We start from the raw sequence: 11,420 nt of genomic DNA on the forward strand, positions 1-11,420 counted from the left end.
TTCACGTAGCTCCATAGTGAGACTAGTCACTGGCTACAGGGCGATCGACCGAGACTCTTTCTTATTTTGTTTTAGGCGGGCTTGCTCTCATCTAAGAGAAAAGGTAGCCCAAAGGGACACTCTTTCTCTTAGATGAGAGTCTTAAGCTTCAAAGAGTCACGCTCTTGCCCTAAGAAATAGGCTTAAGTCATCGATTCCAATCCGATAAGGCTTTTCTTTTTTCGGTATGCCGCTCCGCGAGCAAGGAGTGCCACGCACGAGCGGAGCGAAAACAAAGCAGGGGGAATTCTTCGTTGGGGGAAATCCTTTGATTGCGTATTGAATATAGATCCATGTCTTTCTTGTTCCACTAGCTAGGACCAAATTCTCACATGTCCGTTTCGTTATTACAACCTTCTTTTTTGATGTCAAAGACCAGAAGCTATGCGCAAATTCTCATTGGATCTCGGTTGTTCTTAACAGCGATGGCTATTCATTTAAGTCTTCGGGTAGCACCACTAGATCTTCAACAAGGTGGAAATTCTCGTATTCCGTATGTACATGTTCCTGCGGCTCGGATGAGTATTCTTGTTTATATCGCTACGGCTATCAACACTTTCTTTTTCCTATTAACAAAACATCCCCTTTTTCTTCGCTCTTCCGGAACCGGTACAGAAATGGGTGCTTTTTTTACGTTGTTTACCTTAGTTACTGGGGGGTTTCGGGGAAGACCTATGTGGGGAACCTTTTGGGTGTGGGATGCTCGTTTAACCTCTGTATTCATCTCGTTCCTTATTTACCTGGGTGCATTGCGTTTTCAAAAGCTTCCTGTCGAACCGGCTTCTATTTCAATCTGTGCTGGACCGATCGATATACCAATAATCAAGTCTTCAGTCAACTGGTGGAATACATCGCATCAACCTGGGAGCATTAGCCGATCTGGTACATCAATACATGTTCCTATGCCCATTCCAATCTTGTCTAACTTTGCTAACTCCCCCTTCTCAACCCGTATCTTGTTTGTTCTGGAAACACGTCTTCCTATTCCATCTTTTCTCGAATCTCCTTTAACGGAAGAAATAGAAGCTCGAGAAGGAATACCAAAACCTAGTTCACTCGCTGAGTCTCTTTGCGTCCATGGCTGAATGGTTAAAGCGCCCAACCTATACCAAAAAGGATAAAAGGGCTAATTCGTAGGTTCGATTCCTGCTGGATGCACTTGGAACGTTCAATCGCTGCTCACGGAATTTATACATATAGCTCGCCCTTATAGCTTATGGGGCACTTCACTCGCTCAACACTCGTTCAAAACATCCACTCGTTCTTCACTCGCTAGGGAAAGAAAAGGGATAGATGACTGAAAACCCCACTTAGAGATCGAAACTATAGTCAGAGTAGGAGTTCCCATCCCGTCGAGGCCTCATTTTACCTGAAAATTACGGTTGATCCGTCGCCTCCATTAGATTCGGCAACTAAGGACGAGATTACCATAGGCTTTTATGTCCCGAATGTTCTCTTTAATAAGGTCGCCTTGACCGGGCTCTTCACCGTATAACCTTTACCTGAAAAACTGGAGCACAGCTATACTTTCATCGCTTTCACTAGAACCAGAGTCATAGGGGCACTTTTTGTTTTGCCTTCCTTAAGTCCAGGGACGACCCCTATGTTTTTTCGTGGAGCGCCGAATTTGCCTTAATCGGCGAGAGTATATACAATCTATGCCACTGGCAAGAGCATGATTGAGGGCTTTATTACTTTTTTCTGTAACTCTTCAATTGGTCATTGGCCCTACCTCCAGCCCCTTCATATTCCGTATCCTGCTGTTTTTTACTTGCTTTTCTCGATCAAGCATTCCTGTGCTTAGCAAAGAGGTAGTAGCATTTGGGGAATTTCATCATTTTCGGGATAAGCCGGCACAGCTCTTGCTTGCTGTCTGTATGTGGTAGGGTCCGGTCAACTGCCCGGCCACCTCTTTAGCTCATCTCTTGTCAACGCTAGCACTTTTTAATACATGATGCCATTCCCGATTCGCGAAGTGAAGCTCAATCTCTATTCATTAGTTCAGCGCTAAGATGTAGAACTGGATCGTATATGGGTCAAGAGATCTTCAATCTGGAATTCTCTTTTTTATATTGCAATCCTTCTTAGTGAGAAATTACTCTACAGACTATGTAGGGGAATGCACTATGGGGACTCAAAAAAAGACATTATTTGAGACTTAGGAAATGAAACTTCCATTCAACTATAGTCGAGAGGAAATAAGTCTCAGCAGGCACTAAAGTAAAGGGGAAGCTTAGAGACGGAATTCAAATAGTTGAATAGAGGAGTACGTGGGGGGGGAAGTAAAGATAACTCTAGCAATATAGACCGGACCTGCTTCCCATTCATTCTTTTATAAGAATGTTCTTCGGCTGGTCAATAGGGCGCATCGCTTTCGCTTCTGTAATAGAGGCGCTTGGCTAACGAATAAAAACCTTGGTCCGCTTTCATTGGTCTAGTCCGATCATTGCTTATCTCTTTCTTCTCTATCGGTGAATTGGGGGAAAGAGTGCACCAAAAAGGGGAGGTGAAAAAGTAAGAAATAGGGAAGTAGAGTAGTTGGCACACGCTGGTCAATCCAGTACGTACGTCGCTTTCGTTCTTTCCATTCAATATCCCATTCCCGGTCGCATCTGTTCTATTCAGCCAATCCCTTGCTGCTTGCTTCATCCCGCCCTGCCTGGTCATCAGTTTCTGCTTGTGTTGCTGCTCGTGTTCCGTTGTCCACTTGGCATCATCGGCTAGCCCATGCTGGAGTCCCAGTTTTGCACTCTCTTCTGCAGTCCAATAAGCTCTCTGTCTCATCTAAGTCTTTAGAATTTTGTTCTCATTGTCAACTTGGAAAGCATCATAAACTTCCCTTTTCTGATGTTTCTGTGCATGCATCGTCTCCTTTACATGTTATTCACACCGATGTGTGGACTTCTCCTATTATCTCTAATTCTGGATTCAAATATTTTTTGATTTTTGTTGATGAATTTTCTCGTTATGTGTGGCTATATCCTATGAGACTAAAATCTGAAACATTTGCCAAATTCTTACAATTTATTTCAATGGCTGAAAACTTTTGTAATTCCCGTGTTAAATTTCTTCAGTGATGGGGGTGGTGAGTTTATAAACACCCAGTTTTCAGCCTTTCTTCTCCAAAAAGGAATGAATTAGCCGCCGTATTTCATGTCCAGACACACCCCAGCAGAATGGGTTAGCCGAACGAAAACACAGACACATTATTGAAATTGAAGCAGCTCGTACCATGTTAATTCAAGCCAAGTTACCTCCCTCCTTTTGGGTTGAGGCCCTGCTTCAATTCCAAATACAACCCCGACTAAATCACACCAATGGAAATACCAAGCCGCAGTCGTAAGTAAAAGATAACAATTAGGCAGTGGAACTTGCCCTTTTTTCTAACTAACTAACGAGCCAGAAACTTTTTCTGAGAGTGCTAGACTTAGCAAGACTGCCCCTAGCATAATCGAAAGGAATATAGCCTTATTATGGGGCTGGATCTGTAACGGATCGAAGTGAAAGCTAGGGATACTATACTATATGGGATATCACAACTATTAGGACAAGGAGACTTCCTTTAGGAAGTCCGAATTGCACGAAAGGGCAAGGCTCCGAGCGTAAGAGGTCCTAATTTACTAAACAACAGATATCCGGATGTTGTAGAAGGGCGCCGGGAGTAATACTCCACCACGTACCAAATCCCAAAAAGCAGGCAGAAGATTAATACAAAGCGTATATCTTTCACATAGGAGTAGGTAAGAGCTTCAGTGAGAGAAAAGGATTGAATGCGAGAGGTCCTTCGAAGAGCATATTTTTTCCCTATTGTACGATCCGGAGATCTCAGCGAGGTTGCCTTAGAGAGTAGCAAAGAAGGACTTTTTTTTTCAATTTACCAGATTGAAAGGGAGCCCAAAAGCGCTTACTCATCAAATCTATAACCCATTCGCCACCCCGCCGGAAAGTCCCATGCGTCCGGGCACGAGTACGTTCGATCTTTTCTTGCCATGATACACGAACAACTGCTTTGTTGCCAGTCAAAGTAGCGAAAACATTGTTCATTGAACTAATATTAAAGTTCTCTGATCACGGCGGTGATACTAAGGGGAACAGCACAAGGGGCAAATAGGGTTTACCACAAAAATACATGGGATTAGATAGCGAGGATCGGTCTATCTCACTAGCCGAGTTTTTCGAAAGTGGCATTCGCCACATCATCGCTCTCTTCTTATTTCGAAAGCGAATTCAGTGATAAAAAGTAACCAAAAAGCCGCGGATTAAGGCGACTACTTCACGCTGTGAGGCCCGGCTTTTGGACCTTTTCTCTCGAAGGGCGGTGCGCAGCGACTAATCCGCTCCCCTTTCTATAGAAAGTTGTGTGTAGCCAGATAGATGAAGGACTCAATGCCCCTCTACCCTACCTCCACCCTAGGTGGCTGCGACCAAAAGAAAAGGTCAAACCACTCAATCTGAGAGAATCCCCACTCGACTGAAAGGAGAGGAACTAATGATTATTTCATATTTGAATAAGGGCAAAAAGACCTACTGATTAGTAACCAAAGTAGACCTCTTCAAAAACGATTCTCCCCCGCTGTAAAAAAGCTGATGCAGCAAAGCAGACTTCCCCTTTGACTACTAGTGAAGAAGTCCTTGTATGGCTTGAAGCAGTCTCCTCCTTGCCTCCTAGCACTCTTGCCGGACCTCCATCTGTCATCTCCACCACTGCTCTTCCTCCCTTATTGACTCAGGTATCCACTTTGTCATCTCCTATTCTCCCACAACTTCTTGTTCCTTCACCCTATTCTTCTTCTTATTTCTCTACACCATCATATCCTTCTGTTCTTCCTTCTTCTTTGTCACATTCTTCTCAGTTTTCTATTTCGAATTCACTGCCTTCTTCCACTCTACTTGCTGCACCGAATATTACCCACCTTGTTTCAATCAAACTTGATTCTACCAACTATCTTCTCTGGAAATCGCAATTCCTCCCTGTTTTAATTAGCAACGACCTCTTAGGATACGTTGATAGCACTTTTCCTTGTCCTCCTCAATATACCTGTGATGCCGAAGGACGCTACACTCCCAATCCGGCTTACCATGCTTGGATTCGTACTGATCAGAGTGTGCGATCATGGCTCAACGCCACTCTCACTCAAGAGATGCTTCTTGATGTTCATCACCTCTCCTCTTCTCACGATGTTTGGCTAGCTCTTGAGCGTCGGTTTGTCGATCAATCCACTGCCAAAGAGATTCAATTGAAGTATGACATGCAACATCACAAGAAAGGCACCAAAACACGGTGAATTTGTCAATTTGTAGATTTTTTGTACTCTGCTATTAAGCCCTTTTGCCCAAGATAAGATGAATGCTATCTTGCTTATTAAATCCCTTCCTTGGGCCTCCGGTTCTCCTTCCCACCACCGGAAAAATAGGTCTTTTTCGTACAAGTTCGCTATGATTCACTCGTACGCAAACACTTTCATCGATACAACAGTAGGATCACACACTAGTACAACCACGAATCCTATCGCTCCGAGCTAGATGCCTAGCTAAGACCTACCCATAGGCGGGACTACCTTCCGAGCTCTATTCGGTCTTTCTATTCAGCCCCATCGGCTGGATCCGTTATTTCCTACTAAAGAGTTTAACTTAGACAAGTTCATGATATGAAGAGCCTTTAGATGAAGAACGCCAATACAGTCAAGGAGAAGAAAGGACTCAAGATCCCGAGACAACAGGTGAAGGGAATATGTAATATTGAAGCCTTCAATCCCAACATTGGGCTTGATATGCCTTCCATTTCTTGATATAGATATTCTATTTATTTTTAGGCCATGAAGAACGAGAGAGGAGAACGGGGAGTCAAAGTGACGAGACACCGGGATCGCGTCGCCTTAACGACACCAATAACAGTCATTTCTGATGAGGAGGGTCGACGAAGTTGAGAAATAAAGGGGATGGGCCTTAAAAAAGTAAAAAAGAAAGAAAAAGGCGGTGGTTAGAAAAGGAAAGCAGGCTCGACCGGAAGACCCTCTTTTGGGCAGCCTATTCGTAGACAAAGAAAGCCGATTCGCCATGCAGGGCGAGCAAGCAGCAGACCAAGAAGGAAGGCCTTATCTACCTTTTGGCCGATACCGGTCCAGCCTGCAAGAAAGCGACCGGCGGGGCTTCCCTCCGCTTCTAGCGATCTTGCGCCATATGTAACCCAAGAGTGAGACATGGCAAAGGGCGGGACCTCGGCCCGAAATACCTATTTGAGTGAACCGCGCTTCCAGAGAAAGGTGTAATGTACAAATCCTAACAGTTAGCCAGTCGATCCCACGTGAAATTATCGATGAGTCACGGAATGGCTTTGCTAGTTTCGTGTTGTGGAGTGTTCGATCCGTCAAGCGGGAGAGTGCTATTTTTTTTTCTTAGTTCATAGCCGTTTCGGTAGTGATAGTTTTCCTTGAAAGGGCTAAGTCAACCGTGCTAAAGATGCGGTTGGATTGAATCATCAATAAGTACTCGTCTTGAACTTCCTACTCGTTTTTGTGCCAGTCTTGCTTTAAGATAGATAGAGGTATAGTTGCGGGGCGGAGTTAATCAAGGCCTCTTATTCGGGTTCTAACCTCTCTCTTCCAGGACCTGTTTGCCCCTTTCCCTTAAGGCGATTGTCTATTGTCTTAAGATAAGAGTAGTTCACGCCGCTTCCTTCAGTCGCGTGCTTTGAGATTGGTTCTAAAAGAGATCGACCTTAAATGAAAAAGGAGAGTGTGCCCCAACATTTTGTAGTCCCTCAGGACTCGTTGAGGCCGGTTTACTTGGTTCAGTAGTTCCTTTCTCTCCTAAATACCCGATTAAGGAACCGGAGAGAGAAAATCACATAATAATGGCAAGTACTCCGGTTAGTGCCCCCACTTGTAAGCCCGAACTAGTAATCAAACTGGATGTATTTGTTCGAAAGTGAGTAAGGTTCTTTGCATCACCTGCTCTTGACAGTTAAGGGAGAATGATCCCAATAAACAAACAAGCGTCAGCCCCGAAGCGTGAGGGATGGAGTAGCTCGCCCTATACAATAATTCAAGGAGAGAACGAAGTAGCTCGATTTGACTCTATCTGCTTTGGATGAGTTCGTCCTAGGCTTAGGCTCCATCTCCAACTTAGGCTTCATGGTTTCTGACCTGGCATTCTCTTAAGGTAAGTATAAAGAACGCTGATCCGAAACCGACGACAGAGACTGACGTGGAGTGGCCCTGACCTTGATGTGAAGAGCGGAATCGGGGACTGCCAAGATCTGTAACTGAGACGGGAGAAAGACTCATTGGCGATGTAGTAGCGGGACGGACGATACGAGGGAGTAGTGAAGTGGGTTCGTCGAGCTAGTAGGCTTAGAATGGAATTAGGTATATCTCTTCCGCCCTGGCATAGATATGGCAAACCCCGGAGAGGGGATCCTTACCGTTCGATCTGAAGCTGGATCACAAGACCAAGGTATAGTTCCGGATCGAGAGCAGGCTCGACCGCAGGGGAGAGGAAGCGAAACCTGTATTGTTGAGCTGAGCCAGCGCCTTTGACTACTTCGTGGTATTCGCAATTCATCAATCAGATTCATTTTCTAGATCGAGGCACATCTTAAGCATCATAAGAAGGGCGTAAACTACTTACCCTGGGTCAGTGGATGCGGACCTGGATGCTCGCGCGGCTTTGGCTTCTTCAGGGCGGGAATTTAAACCTAGGTTTGATTGATAGCCGAATCACCTTCTTTGGTGTCAGCTAGTGTTGCTCCGAGCAACGCAATCTCGGGTGATGGGACCAGCCAAGTGGGCAAGCCCCAGGAAGTCTCAGTCAGGTTGTTATCAACTGAAGTAGGGAAGGAAAGTAATAGGAATGATGATTAGGAGTTTCAGTCAAGGTGAGAATGATTCTTAGGAGTGGAAGCTTTTAGGCCCGGTTGCAACCGAATGAATGCTAGGAGGGTCCTCCACGATAGATAGACTGACCCGAAAGAAGAAAGAGTAATTAGCTAGGCTACCACTGGAAGCGAATCCTGTAGTTAGTCTTATTAGTAGCTAGGCTGTAGTTAGCTTTTCACCTTGCACCCACCCGGGCGGGGAAAGCAATCAGTCTATGAGTAGTTAGAAGTCGAATCTGGATCGAAGCAGCAATGCGATATGATATATGCACCATCCAGCACTGTAGTTAGCAGGCTCGGGAGAAGGGGAAGAAAGCCCGAAGATAAGTATTTCTCCGAACAGTCAATTCCATGTGAAAAATCAAGATTCAGTAGGGCTTCAGATCTCCACAATTCTTAGACCTCACCTCGCCAGCCAACCCCAATCATGAAGGGTGACTAACGAGTCCATGGAACATTGAAACAAATTCCCATATACCAGCTGAGGTTGCACTACAAACGTTTGCAATCCAACGGGGGATTCCATCTAACATAGAGGAAGACCAGAGACTAGTCATCGTCAGACTAAACTCAAGCTGTTTGGCTCTTTATAGATAGAGAGCAGACCGAAACAGGCATAACTGTGGTTACGTTATGTCCACTTGGCCAGTGAGAGGGCTTTATAGAATTTTTTTTTAATCATTCTACCACCAACCTGCGTTTTCTTTTTATGAGGCACAAGCAGGATTATCCCGCTCAGGTAGCCTACGTCAGTCTAGTAAGTAGGCGAACAGATAGCTATAGAGTTCTTAATTGAGTACTTCACTTCAGACCAGTAGGAAAGCTCTTTTGCCCTGACCTACGAAGGAAGAACGGGACAGAAGAGAGAGACCGTTGTCTTGAGAGTGAAAAGCAAGCGCTACGCCCCTTTGAAGAAGAAGTTGCCTCGGATTCGGTCCACTTCCTTATTTTATTATACTACCTAACTTCCATCGCTAGCTTCAATTGACTTCGAACCTTCCCTGGCACCGGAGATAAAAGAAGATGGCTTCTCGGGCTTGGTTCGAGATATGAAGTTTGGTTATGACGAAGATAGATGGGTTTCCAGAGAAGGAATGCTGATCATTCCGTCTTCATAAAAAGGAAAGAAGAGTTCAACTTCGTCGAGCCTAGTGTACTCAGTTTAGAACTCTAAATTCACAAGTAAAATTATGTTATGATATTAGTCAGAAAGGCAGCTAGTAAGCAAGTCGAGTAAGACAGCCATTATTATTATTATATTAATATTAAGTCGAGCGAGCTTTTGCTAATACTAATCAAAGACGAAAAGTCAGAATTCGCATAGAGATGATAGGCGCTTATCTATCGTGGAGCTCGGTAATCTTCCTTAAAACCGCTACCGATTCTTGAACAGAAAGCGGTATGCTTTCGAAGATCATTTCTGGTCTATCCGTGTTAATTAAATCTATCCCGCGAAAGAAAGGATAGTTCATTCTTGGGGTGAATAAATAGAGACTACTGCTACGGGATAGACCGTAACTTCGGGATCAACCTCAATGAATTATGGCGTAACGGGCTTGGTATAGATCCGTAGCCCGCTCTAGGTCTTTAACCGAAACTGGGACTAGGCATGGAAAAGCTCGATCAACGTCCTCGCTCTGCGAAACGTCCAGTAGTCTCTGACTTGGTCTTCGAATCGTAAGTTTCAGCCCGTTCCCAGTTTGCCTCGCTCTCAGGTTGGCCCTTCGGTCAAGAGGCTAGCTAGCGTCCCACCTTCTGACTGGTAGGCACAATCGCGTCTAGTTCTTGAGCGAAGGAATCGCTTTCAATGACAATTTCTCTTTAGCAATCAGCCATCAGCCCTCTTCAAGTTGTCGAATATAGATAGGAGATCCACTTCAAGGCTGGCAGAAAGCGTAAGTGCAATCGCAATCCCTATGAATATCATTAATCAATATCTCTCCGGCCCTCTAGCACTCTGTTATGGCGCAATCACTGACTCTAGTTCTGGAGTTCTAGGTCCTCTAGCTATTAGTGCTGGTAGCTCTCCTTCTGGTAATGCATTATAGCAAGGCTTATCTCTCTATTCCCCTTTCTGGTCTCCGGTCATTGGTAGAAAGCCTGTAAATTCAATTTATCTCCTCTCCAGCTTGAGAATACTTCTTTCTATTGGCTATATATCTGTAGTCACAATGCCAGTTCAAGCTATCTTCTGGATAGAGCAAGAAAAAGTATGCGCAAGTGCAGTAGTTCAAGGCTGGCAGGTAAGGGCAGGTAGTAAAGGCAGGGGATAGGCATTCAAATCACTATCTTCATATAGCGTATATAAGAGAAAGAGGGGCTCGTGCACCTTTTCTTTTTTTAGACAAACAAGTCTAGTAGGCAAAGGAATTGGTTATAGCAAGCATGGGCTAGCAAAGATGAGCGGGAATGAGCAATGACTTGAGTTTAGTTCGAGCGGGGGTAGCATTCCGGTCTTAAGCAAAGCCGTCTTGCCCGGCCATATGTTTAGTCAGTTGCATATCGGTAAGCATGATTGTAGCAATACAAATAGGCGCGGTAGACGAAGGAGCTGTTTTCAACAAATCAATATTATTGTGGGTGCCTGGCTGATGAAATACATCCTCAGAATGCCCTTCGTGCCTAAAAGGTTAGTTCAAGGGGGAAATGCACGCACTTGTTGTGGTTTCAGATGCGATCAAAAAGCTTTTTTATTCTCGCAAGAATAATTTTAAATTACTCCGAAGTTGAACTAATAAAATAGTATTTACAAAATAATGCTTTCTTGGTCATCGCAGCGAGAATCAAAATGAAAAAGCTACTAAAAGAAAGTGGGCAGGGCATACATAATATTCTTCTTCTCTTCTGCTTTCCCGGGCCTGTCCCTCTCCTTTCAGCCAGTTACTTTGGATTGGATAAAGTCTGAGAAAAAGCCGATGTCGGAGGGAAAAGTTTCACATCTGTAAGAGCTCTTGATAGAGGACATCCATCCTACCCGTGGTTCTTTCGACAAGAAGGTATTCTAATTCTATAGCAGCACCGTTTTCATCCCTCAAACCTTCCAAATAGCCAGTTTTCCAGGGGAGTCTCTTTTCGGAAGAGCTTTTAATCATTAAGATTCGTGGAAAGCCCTTTCAAAGGGCAAAAGGTCTTACGTAAATCTTACCTTAAATCGATTAACATTTCCGGGTATCTATGGCATACGTTATTCTCGGATCTCAGAGACAGATGGAGTCAGTCTTCTTACCATCACCGAATCAGTTCGGGCTGGTGCACGACGCCCTCAGAGAAAGAATCTTAATGGATATTCTATAGATAAGAACTCCAACAGAAGAACCTCTGATCACGGATCAAAATGAAAAAGTCGAAGAAGCGGTCAACCAAAGTGTGGACCCCTTTTTTTTCCAGCAAAAGTGGATAGGACTAAGGAATAGCAGCAAATATCGAAGCTGGAAATCATTCTTGTCTTATCCCTGATGGGGCGATGAGCTGACAGAAGGGCTTTGGCAGACACTGGAGATAAATC

At 44.5% G+C, this 11,420-nt stretch overlaps 1 protein-coding gene across 1 annotated transcript; it reads left to right on the forward strand.

Moving 5' to 3' along the window:
• Window positions 1–371: 371 nt before the first annotated feature.
• Window positions 372–1,124, forward strand: ccmC (cytochrome c biogenesis C). Its single transcript has one exon. It carries the CDS (start codon window positions 372–374, stop codon window positions 1,122–1,124), a length of 753 nt encoding a protein of 250 aa, YP_009709933.1.
• The last annotated feature ends 10,296 nt before the right edge of the window (window positions 1,125–11,420 follow it).

The sequence above is a fragment of the mitochondrial genome of Manihot esculenta (assembly GCF_001659605.2).
Source record: "Manihot esculenta mitochondrion, complete genome".
Classification (NCBI taxonomy): Eukaryota; Viridiplantae; Streptophyta; class Magnoliopsida; order Malpighiales; family Euphorbiaceae; genus Manihot; species Manihot esculenta.